This window comes from Geotrypetes seraphini, chromosome 3, assembly GCF_902459505.1.
Source record: "Geotrypetes seraphini chromosome 3, aGeoSer1.1, whole genome shotgun sequence".
NCBI lineage: Eukaryota > Metazoa > Chordata > Amphibia > Gymnophiona > Dermophiidae > Geotrypetes > Geotrypetes seraphini.
The window spans coordinates 323,244,885-323,265,538 of NC_047086.1; the positions used below are offsets into that span (position 1 = coordinate 323,244,885).

Sequence of the window (20,654 nt, forward strand, 5' to 3'; positions counted from 1 at the left end):
AGGAGATTAAAAATTTTTCATTGCTGATGTCAGTAAAGCTGATAATCCTCCTTCATTTATTCAACTTGTGACTCTGTAGCCTGGCCAATATGTTGCTTGCACGTATAATGATTATTGGTGGATTGGAAATATCTCTGAAATCTTCTTGGAACACAATGATGCCTTAATTAACTTTATGCATCCACAAGGCCTTGCTCGATCCTTTCATTGGGCCATTAAAAAAGATACCTTGTGGGCTTACATATTTTTATGGTTCTTGAAGCTCCAATGACAATCTCAAGAGGAAAGCAATACAGCTATTCACGAGCTGTGTTGTCCAGTATTGACAACAAATTCAAGGCATTTTACTGCATGATAAGCAGTATTTGAAGTGATTGTAAAGCTTGATTTGTCTTTGAAATTGTTACTCTTATCCAAACCATACTGTTTTTTGATTATATTAATTTTTCATCCTAATAATTTTAATAATAATAATATTGGCCACAAATTTCCAGTTCAAAATTTCTCTTATTATTCCAGTGCCTGTCTACATCTCTCACATATTTTAACATTAAATGCAGGTTGAAACCTTGGTGTACTTTCAGGCCTATTTTAAGCTATTAGGAATAGTGGGTCAAAAATGTGACTTGGTGAGTTTTGTAGCCAAAAAATTACTCTTTCAAATGGTGCAAGAAAGGAAAGAAATTGAAGGATGTACAGTTGTGATATATGACATTTAAATATAGCTAAAAATTTGCATAACATTTTTTTCATCAATCTTAATAAACATTTATCTCAGAAAAGACAAGCACAGTGCGTCTAAAGGTTTATTTGGACAGTAACTGGCCGTAATCTCTTTCAGTTCCTAAAATCCAAGCCCTGTTGTGCTTTCTGTTCAGGAGCTATGTTGTGTCAAATATTTACCTGTTCCACAACAAGCTTTTTCATCAACTTTGTGATCCCTCAGTAATCCACCAAAGTATGTACCAATGATCTGAGTGGTATATTTGGATTCAGCACAGTTGAACTAGAAATATGACTTTTAGTTTGGTCGAGCAACTATCCTTTCCACAACTTGAACCAAAGGTTGACCTTTTGGCACTATCTTCCATAGAATGAAAAAAGTGGCCCCCAATAATGAGGCCCCTAACTTTGAAAGAAGTTGAGATCTAGCTCTAACACTTTCAGATAGGGAGGCCTAGACCACTTGCCATGGAATGACCCAATATTTCAAATTTTGTTTGCCATGGAGGCTCCTGTGTTTACTTGTAGCACTATGTTTCAATTTATGCCTTTTGTGATCTTCTCGTGATAGGCCGGCTGAGAGAACAGCCCAGCTACCTCAAGGGGGACAATTTTTTCAGGTTCACTTGCTATGATTGCTCTGAGGATAGGAAAGAACGGTTTGATCGGCTGAAACTCACATGGCAGCAAGTAAGTTGAAACGCTTTCAAGCGTGAACTGGTAAAAGGAAAGGGATGGAGTGTCAGAAAGTGCATCTGTGCATTATTCACCCTCACTTGTACTTTTCAGCTGAGAGTTCCTGGAGGAAGATGTGGTTGGATCGGTGTGTATTTTTAATATAAAATAGTGAATAGTAAGGGAATCTGTTAAATGATGCTTAACAATTTTCAGTAATTTAATTGTTGAGACATTTTATAATTCAAATATTTTAGTCAATTTTTGTACAGAACTGTCATACTTGGATACAATCTCTGTAGATAATTTGTGATATGTTTGATATAATGCAGTTTGATTTTTCATCTGATAGCAAACCTGTCGACCAATGCCCAAATCTTATAATGTTTAAATAGCTAGCTTTTCAGCCACTACAACCTCACATTTATGGGTGATGCATGTCGAATTCAATTACCATTACTATTAATTATTTCTCCGAGTGCTACCAGACGTACACAGCGCTGTACGGAGTCACAAAGGAGCCACTCTCTGCTTGAATGAGCTTCCAATTTAAACAATCAAGACAGAGAAACAGGATGCCAGGATAGAGGTTACAGTTAGAGGAGATGTTTAAACTGCAGGGTGGTGAGCAAAGGGCAGAGAAAGTAGGGCTATGAGTTGAAGGCTGTCTCAAAAAGGTGGGTTTTCAGCCTACTTTTGAACAAGGGAAGGGGCATGGTGGACACACTCGGGTAGTTTATTCCGGGCATATGGGGCGAAAGGAATGAAGTGTGGAATTGAAAGTGGAGGAGATGGGTACAGATAAAAGCAATTTGTCTAAGGAACGAAGTTCTCAAGGAAGTGTATAAGGAGAGACAAGAGATACTGAGAGGCGCTGCAGAATGAACACACTTGTAAGTTAGTACAGAATGTTGTTGTCCCAATTATATGGAATTCACTTTATAACTAAATAGAGTAAAGCTGAAATTCCTCTTTGGATAACTGAACCACTAAGAACTTCCAGATTATAATTTTAAATGATCATGCACAGTTCCTTGCATAAGTTATCACACCTTTGTATACTTTCACATTCTTCTGTCCAAAAATAATAATAATCAAAGTGCATTAAAGTAGGATAGAAGTTGATCCGCTAATCTACATGACATTCTCTGCACTTTTATTGCCATTTTAAATTTACAACCATTCATAGAACAAAATATTCTCCACAGATTGAGTCAAATATAAGATGCAAAATCACAAGAAGAAACAATATCAATATAAACTCTCTATCCTAGGAGAATTTAAAGAAATTAAGGAAAATGGGAGGAGAGTACCGTCATCCAAAACAAGAAACCCTTAAGGAAATCATAAGAAAAGACCTAATAAACTGGTTTTAAATAACTAAACCCTGTGGGACTCATAATCGAAAGACAAAAACCGGCCTAAGTTAGCACTTGGACAAACTGTCAAAATACATAAGAAGTTGCCTCCGCTGGGTCAGACCAGAGGTCCATCGCACCCAGCAGTCCGCTCCTGCGGCGGCCCATCAGGTCTAAGACCTGTAAGGTGATCCTTGTCTAAAACCCTTTATTCCCCTTTATGCTTCTATCTATACCCTTTCATAATCCTATCTCTACCTCTATCTGTATCCCTCAGTCCCCGCATCCTTCAGGAATTTATCCAATCCTTCTTTAAAACCCCCTAGTATACTCTGTAGTATCACAACCTCCGGAAGCGCATTCCAGGTGCCCACCACCCTCTGAGTGAAAAAGAACTTCCTAGCATTGGTTCTAAACCTGTCCCCTTTCAATTTCTCCGAGTGCCCCCTTGTTCTTGTGGTTCCCAATAGGCTGAAGAATCTGTCCCTCTCTACCTTCTCTATGCCTTTCAGGATCTTGAAAGTCTCTATCATGTGTCCTCTGAGTCTCCGCTTTTCCAGGGAGAAAAGCCCCAGCCTTTCTAACCTGTCTGCGTATGGAAGGTTTTCCATACCATTTATCATTTTTGTAGCTCTTCTCTGAACCCTCTCTAGTATTGCCATGTCCTTCTTAAGGTACGGATAGGTTGCAAATTTGTCGGAGCGTTTCTGCTATTTCGTCCAAGTGCTGATAATAAAAACAGGTTTTGGACGTATTTATAAATTACATTACATTACATTAATGACTTCTATTCCGCCTGTACCTTGCAGTTCTAAGCGGATTACAACAAAAAGATAACTGGACATTTCCAGGAATAGGAATACAATTAACGGCGTTGGGCCTAATACATCTTAACGATAGCTGGACGTTTTTAGGAAGAGGAATACAGTTAAAGGCATTAGGTCTAAATCACATTTTGAAGGGAGGATCCTAAGAAGGGGAGAGAGGGGAGAAGAGTGGGGTTAGGAAATTAGGTTAAATTTCTTGAATAGTATGGTTTTGATTTCTTTTCGAAAAGCTTTGAGGTCAGTTGAAGCTGTCAGTAGGTTGGTGATGGAGGGGTCCAATTTAGCTGCATGTGTTGCTAGTAGGTTGTCGTACATCTTTTTGCGCTTAGTTCCTTTATAAGGGGGGTAGGAGAAAGGGGACTGGGTTCTCCTTTGTCTGGAATAGAGGTTCCTATTTAGGCGGTTGTTTAAGTGAGAGGGTGCCGTTCCGTTTAATGTTTTGAATAATATGCAATATAGCTTAAATTGGATGCGGGCTTGTATTGGAAGCCAGTGTGAATCTAGGAAGGCGTTGGTGATGTGGTCAAATTTTCGAAGGGAATAGATCAGTCTGAGGGCAGTGTTCTGGACAGTCTGTAGTTGTTTTATTAGGTAGGTGGGACAAGGAAGGTAGAGGATATTGCAATAGTCCAGTAGACTTAGGACTAGGGATTGAACTATGAGTCTGTATTGTTCTTTGCCGAAGAATTTTCTAATTTTGCGAAGGTTGCGCATGGTAAAGAATGCTTTTTGTGTGATTTTGTTGATTTGCACCTGAAGAGTGCAGCATCTATCTACTGTTACTCCAAGGAGTTTGAGAGTGGTCTGTATAGGATATTTGGTGGTTTTTATTTCTAGTTCAGTTATCGAAGGGGTTTTGTCTTTTTCAAGCAGTAGAAATTTAGTTTTGTCTGGATTGAGCTTCAGTTTGTGTTCTGTCATCCAGTTTTCCACTATTTCTAGGGTTTTTACCAGGTTATCTGTTGTAGTGGGGTCTTGTGAGTCAAAGGGAAGGAGTATGGTTATATCGTCTGCATAGCTGAATGAGGTTACTTCGAGTTTATCTAATAGGGTACCAAGGGAGGCAATGAAGACATTGAAGAGCATGGGTGAGAGTGGTGAACCTTGAGGTACTCCGCAGGGATTGGTCCAGGTTTCCGATATTAGATCTTTTGTTTTTACTCTGTATGTTCTTGTTTTGAGGAATCCTTGGAACCAGTTGTATACTCCGCCTGAGATCCCTATTGCTTCTAATATCTGAAGAAGTATACTGTGGTCAACCAGGTCAAATGCGGCTGAGAGGTCTAGTTGAATTATCAGCATCCTTCTTCCTTTGCTAAGGTGTTGTCGGGCTGTATCTAGAAGGGAGACTAGCAGTGTCTCAGTGCTGTGGTTGGATCTGAACCCTGATTGAGTTGGGTGGAGTAGGTTGTGGTCTTCAAGGTAGTTGGTGAGGTATTGGGCAACCAGACCTTCTATTAGTTAACATATAGTGGAATAGAGGCTATGGGTCGGTAGTTGGAAGGGGTGTCTATTGGTCCTTTGTGGTCTTTCAGTATTGGAGTGATTATGATTTCTCCTAGGTCTTGTGGGAATTGGCCTTCCGTGAGTGTTGTTTGGATCCATTTCAATAGGCAAGCTCTAAATTTGGGGGAGGCATTTGTTAGTAAATATGAGGGGCAATTATTCAGGTCGCATGACGCTCGACTATATTTATTGTAGAGTTGGTTAAAGTCCCACCATTGCACCTTTTTAAAGTTGGACCAGTGTCTGTCGGCTGCAGTGGCTTCATCAGTTGTGGGGTTTATTATGATCTCTTCTAGGAGGGTCGGTGAATTGGAGAAGGAGGCTCTGATGGTAGCGATCTTGTTCTTGAAGTGGTCTGCTAGTTGGGTGGCCTTTGGAGGTTGGGTTCCTTGAGTGGCTAGGAATGGCTGAGTGTCTGTGAGGTTCTTCACAAGTTGGGAGAGTTTCTTTGTGTCTATGGGTTCTGTGCCGATTAGTTTGGAGTAGTAAGCTCTTCGTTTTTCTTTAAGTTTGGCTTTGTATTGTTTTATTAGGTTTCTCCAAGCTACTTTGGTTAGTTCTTGGTTCTTTTTTTGCCATACTCTTTCGAGTTGTCTGCAGTGTCTTTTTAGTTGAAGAAGTTCTGTGTCGAACCATTTGTCAGAGGATCTGCAAAGTTTGTGTTTTGTCTTTTCTGGGGCTAGTCTATTCAGGGTTGTTTCGCTCAGGGAGCGCCACTGGCGAATGAATACATTGTGGTCTATGGAGGCGATTGCGGGGTCTACTGTGGTCCAGAATGTAGAGGGGTCGATTTTTGGTCGGGTTTTGAAGGTGGTTTTGTGGGTTTCGTGTTTGCTTGTGCTTTGTGTCCAGTTGATGTTGAAGGTGAATTTGAAGTGGTCTGACCATAGAGAGGGGTGCCAGGCCCCATTGGAGATATGAATGTTAGGTGTATGGGGGTGTTGGGCCATGTAAGCTGCAATATCGAGTTGGTGGCCTTTTTCGTGTGTGGGTTGCGGATACAGAATTTGGTAGGAGAGTGCATTGAGGTATGAGATTATGCCTTCAGCTTGTTTGGAGGAGCTGTCTTCTAGGTGGAGATTTATGTCGCCGAGAAGCAGGTTGTGTGTTGAGGTTAATGAGTTCCGGAAGATGAAATCTTCAAGATCATGTTTTGTGGTATTCCATTTTCCTGGAACGATGTAGCAGAGGATGCAAGTTAGGGTATCTTTGAGTGAGTTACTGGAGATTTGACAGGCAAGCAGGTCTGATTGGGGGGTGGAGTGTTTGTCTAGGACTGTAATGGTAAGGTTGTTTTTCACTAGGATAGCCAGACCGCCCCCTCGCTTTTTTTCTCGGCAGACTAATTCGAGTTTGTATCCCTTAGGGCAGAATTCTGTAATGCTAGGGTCTGAGTCGGAGGATAGCCAGGTTTCGGTTAGGAAAAGGCAGCCTAACTGTTCTTTAACTATCCAGTCTTTTAATAGGTCTGCCTTTGGGCTGATTGATCTTATGTTCATATACGCACAGGGGATTGTGATTTGATTCTTGTGGATGTTGGGAATAAGCTGTGGGTGAAGGAGGTTCTTGGAAGTATGGGAGAGTTTGTGACCTGACTTCTTTGTGTTGTGGGGTGGTTTTCGTCCCCATGTGGTTGGGATGCTTTCTTGTGTGGTTGTTGTGCATTCTATCAGGTTTCCTAACTGAAGTTTCTTGTGTGGATGTGTCTGTCTGTGTGTTGTTGTCACTATTGGAATTGTTGAAAAGTGGTAGCCTGCTGTTTTCCAGTTTGTTGAGAGTAGGGAAAGCAGTAACATGATGCATAGGAGTTTGGTAGTGGAGGGTGCCATTTTGCTGAGAGGGGGTGAGAGGCTTGGGTCAGGGATCAAGAGTAGAAACTAGGGGGACTGGAATTTCTCAGGATCTCACCGAACCTCGGTGAGACTTGATGGCTGCAAAAGTCAGATATGAAAATAATACTATAAACTCAATAAGGAAATGCCGTAGGCAGTGTAGTTTTTAAGGAAGAAGATTTGTCCCTTGCTGGATCGGGGGAGGGGATGAGCGTGCTCCCACGCTCCACGGGATAGACCCGAAATCCCCTGCCGACTGCGGGTAGCTGGTGCGGGGGTAAAAGGGAGGAATCCCGTAGGCTGTTAAACCCGCTGGCTCGGGGGAGGGGCAGAGCGATGCTCGTGTGCCTCTCCGGAGCTGGACTCCCGTCGAAAGAACTCGCCCGCTGAAAACTTTTAGTGTTCTCCTCGCTTGCTCGGGGGAGGGGCAGAGCGGTGCTCGTGTGCCTCTCCGGAGCTGGACTCCCGTCGAAAGAACTCGCCCGCTGAAAACTTTTAGTGTTCTCCTCGCTGGCTCGGGGGAGGGGCAGAGCGGTGCTCGTGTGCCTCTCCGGAGCTGGACTCCCGTCGAAAGAACTCGCCCGCTGAAAACTTTTAGTGTTCTCCTCGCTGGCTCGGGGGAGGGGCAGAGCGATGCTCGTGTGCCTCTCCGGAGCTGGACTCCCGTCGAAAGAACTCGCCCGCTGAAAACTTTTAGTGTTCTCCTCGCTGGCTCGGGGGAGGGGCAGAGCGGTGCTCGTGTGCCTCTCCGGAGCTGGACTCCCGTCGAAAGAACTCGCCCGCTGAAAACTTTTAGTGTTCTCCTCGCTGGCTCGGGGGAGGGGCAGAGCGATGCTCGTGTGCCTCTCCGGAGCTGGACTCCCGTCGAAAGAACTCGCCCGCTGAAAACTTTTAGTGTTCTCCTCGCTGGCTGGGGGGAGGGGCAGAGCGGTGCTCGTGTGCCTCTCCGGAGCTGGACTCCCGTCGAAAGAACTCGCCCGCTGAAAACTTTTAGTGTTCTCCTCGCTGGCTCGGGGGAGGGGCAGAGCGGTGCTCGTGTGCCTCTCCGGAGCTGGACTCCCGTCGAAAGAACTCGCCCGCTGAAAACTTTTAGTGTTCTCCTCGCTGGCTCGGGGGAGGGGCAGAGCGGTGCTCGTGTGCCTCTCCGGAGCTGGACTCCCGTCATAGTGCCGCTGAACAACCAGAGCTAAATGGGACATGTCAGGAGGAGTGTCAAGGGTGGGAGTTGGGCGGGACGTGGGCCGGCTTAGACTTAGTCGTACTGCACAGGATCGACGGAACTTGGACGTTGTGGCTTAGACCACAGTTCTTCAACCGCCGGTCCGCGGACCGGTGGCGGTCCGCAAAAAAATCTTGCCGGTCCGCGAAGGATTCGGTCCCCACCGCAACGAAAGGCCGGCGTCAGCTGACTTGCAACTTCCTGTTGCAGTCGCGGTGCCGGGACTCCTGCCTTCGCCGGGACTCCTGCCTTCCACCGCGTTTGCCTCCTGCCTTGTCTCCGCACCTCCAGACCAGCAGCGGCAGCTCTGTATATTTTTAACTTCGGCACAGAGCTGCCCCTAATCAATAGTTTAGCGCGGTTTCATGAGACAGCTTCGGGGCCTTTGCTAGGCCGGCCCGCTTCGATGATGCGATGTGGGCCGGCCTAGCAAAGGCCCCGAAGCTGCCTCATGAAACCGCGCTAAACTATTGATTAGGGGCAGCTCTGTGCCGAAGTTAAAAATATACAGAGCTGCCGCTGCTGGTCTGGATTCTTGGCCCACTGAAGGAGGGCAAAGAGCAGCTGTCCTGAAGGTTTCCCTTCCTCTCGCCTTTGCAGGTCCCTTTTTTCCACCTTTTTTTTTTTTTCTTCTTCTTCAAACGGCAACGGGCCCCAGCATCGATATCAATCAAGTAAGTTCCACTGTTCCTTGCAAGCGGTTCTGCTCGGCCAAAGCTTCCCCTCTGACATGAGCCACCTCAGGGGAAAGAAAGTGACCCGCAAAGGTGAGGGGAAGGGGGCAGATAATGGAAGTTGGAGGGGGGGGAGAGAGAAGGAGCAGATGATGGAATGGAGGAGATGAGAGAGAGAAGGGGACAGATGATGGAAGTGAGAAGAAGGGAGAGAGAGCAGAAGGCAGATGGATGTCAGTTGAGAGGGGAGAGCAGATTCTGAATGGAAGTGGGGAAAGAACACATACTGGATGGAAGGAGATAAATAAAGGGGGAAGAAAATAGTAAGATAATGGAGGGGTGAGGGAAAGGGGTGACAAGCTGTGGGTAGACACAGTGAAAAGAGGGAAACAGGACTAAATAGTAAGAAAGAATTTAATTTAGATGGAGGCAGAAAATAGAGAAGGAAGACCAGAGAAGAAAAGGGAAGAGAGATCAGAGAACAATATCAGATCTGAGTGGAGGAAATGAGAAGAGAGATGCTAAAAACACAGGGGGGAGGGAAGGACAGAGATGCCAGACCATGAGGGGAACAGAAGGAATATGATGGATGCCAGACCAAATTGGGGGGGGGGGGGGGGCAGGAGGATAGATGGAAGGGGCAGAAGCTGGACTGAAGAGACAGAGAAGGTTATCATGCCGCTGTACCGGGCCATGGTACACCCTCATCTGGAGTACTGTGTCCAGCACTGGTCACCGTACATGAAGAAGGACACGGTACTACTCGAAAGGGTCCAGAGAAGAGCGACTAAGATGGTTAAGGGGTTGGAGGAACTGCCGTACAGCGAAAGATTAGAGAAACTGGGCCTCTTCTCCCTCGAACAGAGGAGATTAAGACGGGACATGATCGAAACATTCAAGATACTGAAGGGAATAGACTTAGTAGATAAAAACACTATTCACCCTCTCCAAGGTAGGGAGAACGAGAGGGCACTCTCTAAAGTTGAAAGGGGGTAGATTCTGTACAAACGTAAGGAAGTTCTTCTTCACCCAGAGAGTGGTAGAAAGCTGGAACGCTCTTCCAGAGGCTGTTATAGGGGAAAACACCCTTCAAGGATTCAAGACAAAGTTAGATAAGTTCCTGCTGAACAAGAACGTGCGCTGGTAGGGCTAGTCTCAGTTAGGGTGCTGGTCTTAGACCAGAGGGCCGCCGCGTGAGCAGACTGCTGGGCATGATGGACCACTGGTCTGACCCAGCAGTGGCAATTCTTATGTTCTTAGGGCAGACGCTGGATGGAAGAGAGTGAAAAGGCAATGAAAGCAGAAACCAGAGACGACAAAAGGTAGAAAAATAATTTTATTTTATCTTGTGATTCAAATATATCAGATTTGAAGTATGTATCTTGCTAGACATAACTGGGGAGTGCAAAGCCCAGGCACTACTACTTCTTTAGCTTCCAGCTGGCTTAGGGCTCTCTCTGACCAGGGGGCAGTTGCCCTAGTTCTACTCCCTAAAACCATTCCTGTCATGTGTGACTGTGGTATTCTATTACATGATATTTGTGTAGCATTCTGTAATAATTTAGCTTATTCAGTTTTCTTGATAGTAGAGGGGATATATGTGAAGGGGAGGGGAGACAGGGTTTTTGTTGATCTTTGCCCTGTATTATTTGTATTTATAAAATGACAATTGTATAGAATATTGTTTCTTTTTATACTTTAATAAAATATGTTCAATATAAAATCATAACTATTTGAGGCTTGTGCAGATGGGATCAGATGGTTTGTGGGACCGAGCTCGCGGGGATGGGGCGGCGATGGTTTTTAAAAAAATTTCAGTCTTAGTAGTTTGCCGGTCCACGAAATAATTATTTTATTTCCGCCGGTCCACAGGTGTAAAAAGGTTGAAGAACACTGGCTTAGACCATTTAAAACATGGTCTAAGTCACAAAAACTCACCTAAAGTCACCAGATAAGCACTGCAAACACATAATACAGACCTCCACACACTACCCCAGTGATCACCGACCCCCCCCTCCCCATAATAATATTAATCACAACTTGAAAATTGTGCCTCTAGAACATCATCACCTGGCAGCCTGGCATAGGAAAGCCTAGTCATGCTGCACAGAGGCAGCTTAAGCCATCTTAGGAGTGGGTTAGGGACCCATGGAGAGGAGGACCCATGCCCATAAGCAGTGGCGTACCTAGCATGTGTGAGGACAGCGTAGGCTGCACACCAATTAAAAATGAAGGAAAAAGCCTCAGAACAGGCCCTCCCACCTCCACCGAAGTGGTTTGCAAAAGGTGGTCAAGCGATAACCTCACTGGCAAAAAACGTGATGCGTGAGACGGTTTGGCGTCCCTTTTTGAGAGAAGTCTGATCGGTCAGGATACACCCTGAGGCAGCTTATTTGTGAAACGCTGGCCACCGTTGGTGTTACCGATCAGCAGAAGATAAGTTGAATATTTTCTTCTATCAGTTATTTATTCATGAGTGAAGCACAGCTCAAGGCTCAAGTTTCCAATATATTTTGAAGGTTTTTTGCCAGTGAGGTTATCGCTTGACCACCTTTTGCAAACCACTTCGGTGGAGGTGGGAGGGCCTGTTCTGAGGCTTTTTCCTTCATTTTTAATTGGTGTGCAGCCTACGCTGTCCTTACACTTTACTTTAGGACACTACAGCAATCTATATTGAAAATGTTTATCATCTTATACATTTTGTTTTCATGATATCTGAGTCTTTTGTACCTAGCGTATGTGACACCTGGGGCCCGTCATTTTTTGACACCCCCCCATCTATATGAAAAATATGATTTTTAGTAACAATCCACATATCGCACAAGAGTGTACCTAGGAAAAGGCAGCATCTTAAACACTGCATTGAGCACTAGAACACCAACACATACATTGTAAAATTAAACAAGCCAGATCCCGCACAGTCTATTGATCCTGCAGTCAATGCCAACTGAAAACTATGTTCTTTTCATACACACAGAACAGAAATATACCCTTGCCCAATATGGAATAATCACAAACTAAAAATAGAAATATCTAGACAAAAGTTAAACTGAACCGCCAAGAAACCAGACTGCATACAATGCAACACCACAAAAACAGTAACACTTGTCCTCTAATACTGTGCAAAATATAAAGACAGTAGATGTAAATTTGAAAAAACTGATACATAACAATCACCACTTTACAAATTAACAAATAAAAATAAAACAAATAATGAGAAATAAAAAAAATACAATTTTATTGGACTAATCCCCGTAAGCTCGGTCCCCATCCCCGCAAACCACCTGATTCCATCCACACAAGCCTTGAATTGTTTTATATTGAACTTATTATATTAAAGTATAAAAAGAAACAATATTCTGTACAATTGTCAATTTATAAATCAACATCTTCTCCCCACTCTCTCTTCCCCATTTCCCTTCAGCGTCCTCAGCCCACTCTCTCTCCACTTTCCTTCAGTGCATGCACATAAAAACAAGTAAGTAATTTTATCATTTTCATTCTATTCATTCATAGAAATTAAAGTCTAAATAATGCCAGTCACATAACAAAACATGATTTTACAAAAATAATTCCCTGCACAGTCAAGCCTGCAAGGATTACTAGATGTCTTTCAGCAGCTCCCGTCACTCCCCCTTAACTTTGTAGCCAAGTCAAAATGATCTACCAACAATAAAATTTTAAAAACACAAAGCACATTGTACGCAGAGAAAATGTTAATTATCATTTATATTCCGCGGGTTTTCAAAGAGGTCAAGGCAGATGACTTTATGCAATGTCACCTCAGTAACAACTATGCAAAAATAGACAAATATACCCCCTCCCTTTTTACTAAACCGCAATAGTGGTTTTTAGCGCAGGGAGCTGCGCTGAATGTCCCACGCTGCTCTCAACACTCATAGGCTCCCTGCGCTAAAAACCGCTATTGCGGTTTAGTAAAAGGGGGCCATAGTGCAAAATATAGACAACATATATAAATTCTCAAAACAGACACATTTTGATCACTAAATTGAAAATAAAATCATTTTTCCTACCTTTGCTAATTTCATCAGTCTCTGGTTGCACTTTATTCTTCTGACTGTGCATCCAATATTTCTTCCCTTCTTTCAGCCTCCTGTATGCTTCCTCTCCTCCAGACCTCATTCCCTCCCCCAACTTTTTCTTTCTTTCATCCTGCCCCCTTCTTTCTTTCTCTCTCCATGCCCCCTTTCTTTCTGTATGTCTGTCTTTCTCTCTCTCTCCATGCCCCATTTCTTTCTTTCACCCTGCCCCTTCTTTCTTTCTCTCTCCGTGCCCCATTTCTTTCTTTCACCCTGCCCCTTCTTTCTTTCTCTCTCCGTGCCCCATTTCTTTCTTTTTCTTTCGCCCTGCCCCTTCTTTCTTTCTCTCTCCGTGCCCCATTTCTTTCTCTGTCTTTCTCTCTCTCCGTGCCCCATTTCTTTCTTTCTTTCACCCTGCCCCCTTCTTTCTTTCTCTCTCCATGCCCCCTTTCTTTCTGTATGTCTGTCTTTCTCTCTGTCTGTGCCCTGTTTTTTTTTTCTTTCTTTCTTTCTTTCTCCCTGCCCTACTCAATGCCACCGCCACCGGGGAAAGGCTGCCACTGCTGCCATCGGGAACAGGCCGGCGCTGAGTTCTCTCTCCCTGCTTTTCTTCCCCGCAGGGCTGACCAACTCTCGCCGCGGCCATAGATGGTGGTGAAAGAGTTTTCCATGCTCTGGCTAATATCAGCCTAGCCACCACAAAAATATGTGAGACCAAGTGATGAACCAAAGGAGGAACCCCAGACAGACGTACATGCAAAAGACAATGCTCCACCCGTCCCGGATAATGCTCTCCTGTAATCTGTTGCACCAAAGCATAGACTGAACTCCAAAAGCCACTAATTTTTGGGCAGGCCCACCAAATATGGAACATATCCCCCTGGTCACCGCAGTCTCACCAACATGCACCATCTTCCAGGTGAAACTAGCGGAAAAATATCTTATGCCCATTTTCTCTTAAAGAACTATCTTATAGATACAGTAAGTAAAGAAGAAAGACTGCGGTTCCATTGTTGAGCTGTTAAAGTGATCTGGAGGTCCCTCTTCCAACGTTGTTTATAGATAGATTGAATCAGAATGGTACAACAAGGCCAAATAAATCCAGGAAATAACACCCTTTAGATAATGCTTTTTCTAAATTTATTTCAGCAAAGGTCAATTCCTCAGCCACACGGCAGTTTAAAAAGGTACGTATCTGTGTGTACCTAAAAGAGTCACTGTTTAAGAGACCGTATTCATCCTGCAGAGCTTGAAAAGAAACCACCCTTTCTTTCTCCCAAAGCTGTCCTATAGTATAGAGCCCACGCTTCCCCTATCTCAGGAAAGAGGAATCAGTAAAGGTTGGCTAAAACTCCGGCAAATAACCCAGGGAGATGTGCTGAAAGTATTTTCTTTCCGGAAAAAATTGGGATCTAATTGCTCCCCAGATAATCTGAAGACTCTGCAATGCCAATGGGGATTTTGAATCACTACATTTTGATCACTAACATTTGACTGCAGCCATGTTTGGCCGCATCCAATGTTGACTGCTTTGGGGGCCAACCGTTACATGGCCAAATGTGGTGTCCCCCTCTCTCCCTCCATAGTTTGTGCTTCCTCCCTTCTTTGTGTCCCTCCTCCTTCCCGTGTCCCAACGTGCCCCTCTTCCTCCCTCCCTCCGTTCTGTATCCCGAGTTTGTGCCCCCCCCTCCTGCAGGTATACCTCTGTTCTGGTCATCTCACTCTTCCTCCTTACTTGAGCCATGGGTCCTGCACACAGCTAAGCCGGAAGCCTTCCCTCTGACCTCTGGGGAAAGACCTCTGACATCGGAGGGAAGGCTTCTGGTTCAGTAGTGTGCAGGACCTGCACTCTACTTGTAGCTGAGCTAGAAGCCTTCCTTCTGACCTCAGGGGAAAGTCTCTTTGATGTCAGAGGGAAAGCTTCTGGTTCGGCTGCTTGTAGTATGGAGGACCTGCAGTTTGAGTAAGAAGGAAGATGGAGACAACCATAACAGAAGTATATCCACAGGAGGGGGACACAAACTTGGGACACAGAACAGAGGGAGGGAGGAAGAGAGGCATGTTGGTACATGGGAGGGAGAGGGAGTTTGGTTGCCAACATTTAAGTTGCAGTCAACTGTTACTAGGCCAAAAAATCCTGTGATCAACCATTACATGACCAAACATTGAGGGGGGAGGGGAAGCTGGGTGCAGAGCCTGACAGACAGGGTACCTCAAGGAAGGCAGGTATGTGGATGTTAGGGAGAGGGGGAGGAAGGAGAGACAGGATTACCAGTACTTGAATATAAACCCTTGGTTTCTGTTCAAATCAACCTTCCCCCCCCCCTTCTTTTGGGGTAAAAAAAAGGTTACCTCAGTTTATATTCAGATGGTTTTATATTCAAGTATATATGATACTTTTTCTGTTTTCAAAATAAATTTTGTTTATTTCACCTTCTTATGGCTGTTATTTAAGGCTTCAGGTCTGTTCTTGCTCATTCTGCTACAAGGTGTTACAATTTATGAAATTCATGTTCTGGTGCAAAGGGTACAGTAGTCTTTATAAATGAGTTTTGTCCCTCTTTAATCACAAAATTGTAGAAGATATCAGTTATCTTTTTTTTTTCTGGCTATGCCTCCTTCCCCAGTGGGCTGTGCTGTGCTGTATCTCTTCAGTCTTTTTTTCTACAAGTGAGATGGAAGATGTCTTTCTGATCTACTCTGAGATCACTTTTTTGTTTTTAGGTTTTTCTTCTGGACTTTGAGGCTTTTGGTGCTGCAAAGGTTCCCAGCATTCCTAGGACATCTCTGACTGCAAGAAGACACAGAGTAGAGGTCTATAGCTAGCAGGATACATGCACCCTTTTACAGGGCACATGCCTAGCCAGCCTGCACTAATATGAAAGCTTAGGGACTGTTCTCTTTCAGCAAGGCTTGTTCTTGATTTATCAGGAGTGTGAGTGCAGGCTTTGTCATCCCGGATTGGTCTTCATACTTTAGCAGATGCCGGTTGTGATTTCCTCCCCTATGTCGACACGTGCAGAGCTGGGGGGGGGGGTGTTTGAGGACTCAATCCAGACATCAGTCTGACTAGCATCCTGAAGTAAAAGGCATCTGGACCTTTTCATGCTTGTCTGAGACAGAATTCCTATCGTTTTTTTCAGCTGCAGTTCAATAGTACCCAGCACCAGCAATGCACAGTGAGTATAGGTTTTTGTAGTCTATGGGAGAAATCGAGGGGGATCTGAAAATTTACTTTTGGGGGGTGTCTGGGACCAGGGTTCAGGTCCCTCACCTTCAAAAACCTTTTTTCTGAATTTTTAAACTTTCCGGACCATGTTTTGGCGCCAAAACGTTGTTGCAGTGGCCATCTTAGATTTCCCAGTTTTGATTTAAAAGCTTCTGTCTGCCTCTAAACACCTCAATTTTGTTTAAACTTGACAAAGATAGACTCCTCAGGCTCTTTTACCCCTATATCGTGACAAATTTGCATTAGATAGCCGGCTTGGGAGCATCCATGTTCTAAGTGCTATAGGGCACTTGAGGGAGGGGGGAAGGAGCCTTGGGCTTAGCCCCCTATGATCCCTCTAAGGCAGTGGAGTTGCAGGTTGCTCCGTTTGTGGGTCAGATTCCCACCCAGAGCCCTCAAATAGCGACATGGCAACTACAGCTACTGCACAGACACCTTGAAACCTAAGAGATAAGGAGTCCCTGCAGGAGTCCTTGAGGCATCCTGTACAGGGCTTTACCTATGATTTGTGAGTCTGATGTTTGAAGCTTATCTAAACTTTCGAGGTCTTTCTGTACCGCCTGGAGACTCAGTGGGTTTACCCTTGGAGAGCACAGTTCCCCCAAAGCAAGGCCTTGCTCAAGAACCAGGAGTCCAGTCAGAAAAAGACTGGGAAGTCTGAGGGATCAGAGTCAATGCTGTTACTCTCTCACAGTGACTCCTCAGTTTTGGAGAATTCGGGGTCTCAGGCTGGGGCTATCGGTCAGGAGCTGGTAGCAGCCTTGAATCTGGGAGTCGACCTAACAGTGTGCCACCTTTTTAAATACAAATCATTATAGAAGTGCTGCAGGACTTGCAACCAGTACCACTGCAGAACTCTGCTGCTTCATGTTCTGTCTTGGCGACTCTAAGGCTCAGACCACATGCTTTCACTCGAATCCAAGCATTACAATCATGCTCGCAGAGCAGTGGGACTCCACAGAGGGCTCTTTATGAGTGGTCAAGATCTGGCTAAGCTGTACCTGATGACTTTGGATTGTCAGTAGCTATTTGTTCCACCTAAGGTGGACTCATTGGTGGCTCAGGTTACCAAGCGAACCTCCCTACCCAGTGAAGGGGGAGTGATTTTAAAGGATGCTCAGGTTCATAGGACAGATTTAGTCCTCAAAGGTCAGTTTGAAACCTTGGCATAGGGAATAAAAGTCGCAGCAGCAGCCCTTTTTATTGCACACGTAAATGGACCCTGGTAGCGGAAAACAAGGTTTCCCCCAATGGCTAATTGCAGGGTTGGATTATGTGACCGACGCTCTTTATGACATTTTCAGGATCAGAAGCAAGGTTTCTGCTTATTATATCTTTGCCCACAGAATGCTTTGTATAAGACAGTGGGTGCGAGACTGCTTCCAAGGCCACTTTGAGCAGGCTCCCCTTTAAGGGCCAAATGCTCTTTGAAAAGGGATTGCGCGATCTCATAGCCAGTGTGTTAAATCATCATCTCATAGCTTTACCTGACATTTGGCCATGTGCCTCAGAGGATCGGGTCGAGGTAATTTTCATAGCTCTCGAAAGTCTGTCTTGCTAGTATGTATGGAGTTCCTCTGCACAACGATGTCACCTGGGCTCTCAATAAATATTTGGAGGCTCCAGGAAACTGCAGGCCTCTGATTTCTACCCAACAGTAGCCTCCAAGAAGCAGCAATTATGCCAGTTCAGCAGCCACACCTCCTTACATAGGAGGGAGGTTAATGGTTCATAGGGAAGCTTGGGTGCAGATTTGCATAGACCACTGGGTGTTGGATATCATTCGAGAGGGTTACAAACTTGAATTTTCTCATCTCCTGCTGGACTTCTTGGTGCACTCTCCAGCTGGACAGCCAAAGTAAGTGGTCAAAGTTTTTGAAGCAGTAAAAAAGCTCATGGATATTCGAGCCATAGAACCTGTACCAGCAGAAGAATCTGGCTCGGGCAGACACTCTATTTACTTCATCATGCCCAAGAGAGCCTCAGTCGTCTGGAGACTGATCTTAGATCTGAAGTTAATCAATGCGCTCAGGGTATCTTAAATCTGCATAGAGACCATAAGTTCAGTTATTGCTTCAGTGGTGCCGGGGAAATTTCTAGCCACTCTGGATTTCACGGTATTTGCATATTTTCTTTTTCCCAAATCAGGGAGTTCTTGAGATTCCATGTGATGGAGGCGCATTAACAATTCTCTGTACTCCCCTTCAGGCTGGCGATAGTGCCTTGCACCTTCTCCAAGGTGATAATTGTGGCAGCTCATCTGTGCATGGCAGAGATCCCGGTACATCCATACTTGGCTGATTAGAGCCCTGTCAGAGCCTGACAGCAAGAAAACAGTGGCACAAGTCAGGCAGCTTCTTCAAGATCTGGACTGAATTATCATTTCCGGAAAAGCTATCTGAAGCTAACACAATGACTGGAGTACTTGGAAATTTGATTCAGCAAGGTGGATTTCTGAGCTGGTAATGCCAGCTCCAACGACATTTTACTATCTCTAGGTTGTGCCTTGGGTGACAGCTCATATGCGCCTCCTTAAGTACACGCTATTGTCCCTCTGGTTCTGCAGAGGGACTCTGTTCAGATGCTGCTGGTCTTGGAAGCAGAGGCGCGACATGGTTTGAGCTGGTGCCTTATGGCCAGAGTCTCTATTGAGAAGCATGCCACTGAATTTCCTCTTGGAGGGTCCTGATGACAGATGCCAGCCTTTATGACTGCGGAGGTCATTTAAGAGGATCATACAGATCTGGGGCGATGGTCGCTGTCGCAGAGGAAATATCTATCATTTGGCAGAAGCTGTGGGTCATTTGCCTATCATTGCAGAGTTTGCAAAGCACCCTAGAAGGCAAAACAGTCAGGGTGCTCTTTGGGACAATGCTACGGTAATGGCCCATGTCAATAGGCTAGGGACCACCAAGAGTACTTTGTTGAGACTAGAGGCCCAGTTGGTCTTCCATTGGATGGGTCTACCTGCAGCGCATGTGGCAGGGGTGGACAAGCCATCTCAGCCAGCAGACCCTAGACCCAGTGGAATGGCCTCTGTCCTTGAAGGATTGTGAGTCTCTGGGGGCGTTCAGTGTTCATCCTCATGACATCAGCAAACAATCAGAAAGTCTCTCAGTTCTTCAGCTGAAGATTTGAGCGCAGAAGTGCCAGCATGGGATGCCCTAGTAGAACCTGGGCATGTACAGAGCTGTTGTACGTGTTATCCCTTGGCCAGTGATAGGAAGGGTAATTCACCAAATAGTGACCCATCCAGGGGTGGTAATCCTGGCCGCATCAGCTGTGGTATGCGGTTCTGGTTAGACTACAGAGAGACAAATGTTTCATGTGGCCAATTCATCTTTTGTTTTATCGCAGGGCCCTATATTCCTGGAGGATCTGGAACTCTATGGGGGCTTACAGCATGGCTCTTGAGTGTGCAGCCTAAGTGTGCAGGGGCTATTCGAAGGTGGTCATAGCTACCCTCCTCCTCTCCAAGAAAATGGTGTCGGTCGCAGGCTATGTAAAAGCTTGAAAGATGTTTCACAGTTGGTGTGATAAGTGGAAGGTGGAGTCTTTTAACGCCCTCATATTGGTAGTACTAGCTTTCCTTCAGGTTGGCCTGGGAAAGGGCTTGGTGGTCAATTCTCTCAAAGTACAGGTACCAGGCCTTTCCTGTCTTAGAGCTTGCATGGAGTAAGTTGCTCTGGCTTCTCTTCCAGATGTCTGAAGGGAGCATGACAGATGCATCATCTGGTGTGACAACTATTTCTGTCATGCCACCTCAATATAGTGTTGGAAGCCCTAGTCTGACTGGAAAGGGGTCACGAGTGGTGTCCCACAGGGGTCAGTACTGGGACCGCTGCTGTTCAATATATTCATTAATGACCTGGAAACAGGGATGAAGTGCGAAGTTATAAAATTTGCGGACGACATAAAACTCTCCAGTAGGGTTAGAACTGTTGAGTAATGTAAAGAACTACAAAGAAACCTGAACAAACTGAGTGAGTGGGCAAAAAAATGGCAAATGAGCTTCAATGTAGAGAAATTTAAAGTCTTGCACATACAGAAAGGGAACTTCATGTATAGCTATACGATGTGAGGGATGGTACTGGGGGAAGGCAACCTAGAAAAGGACTTGTGTGTATTGGTGGATATAACAATGAAGCCGGCGGCACAATGCAAAGCGGCCTCAAAGAAGGCGAACAGAATGTTGGGCATTATCAAAAATGGTATCGTGACCAGAACGAAGGAAGTTATCCTACCACTGTATCGGGCGATGGTGCGCCTGCATCTGGAGTACTGCGTCCAATACTGGTTGCCGTACCTTAAGAAGGATATGGCGATACTCGAGAGGGTCCAGAGCAGAGCAACAAGGATGATAAAAGGCATGGAAAACCTTTCATATGCTGAAAGGCTAGAGAAGCTGGGGCTCTTTTCCCTGGAAAAGCGGAGACTTAGAGGGGACATGATAGAGACTTATAAGATCATGAAAGGCATAGAGAAGGTGGAGAGGGACAGATTCTTTAGACTAGTGGGAACAACAAAAACAAGAGGGCATTCAGAAAAATTGAAAGGAGACAGATTCAGAA

General features: G+C 45.0%; 1 protein-coding gene across 1 annotated transcript in view; it reads left to right on the top strand.

Annotated features, from left to right (window-relative positions):
- The window catches only part of KAT14 (lysine acetyltransferase 14), an 80,764-nt gene that overhangs the window by 5,377 nt on the left and 54,733 nt on the right, over nt 1-20,654 (top strand). Inside the window, exon 2 of the mRNA XM_033936374.1 lies at nt 1,295-1,413. Within this exon, the coding sequence (XP_033792265.1) occupies nt 1,295-1,413 (119 nt within the window). The remainder of the gene's footprint in view (nt 1-1,294; nt 1,414-20,654) is intronic.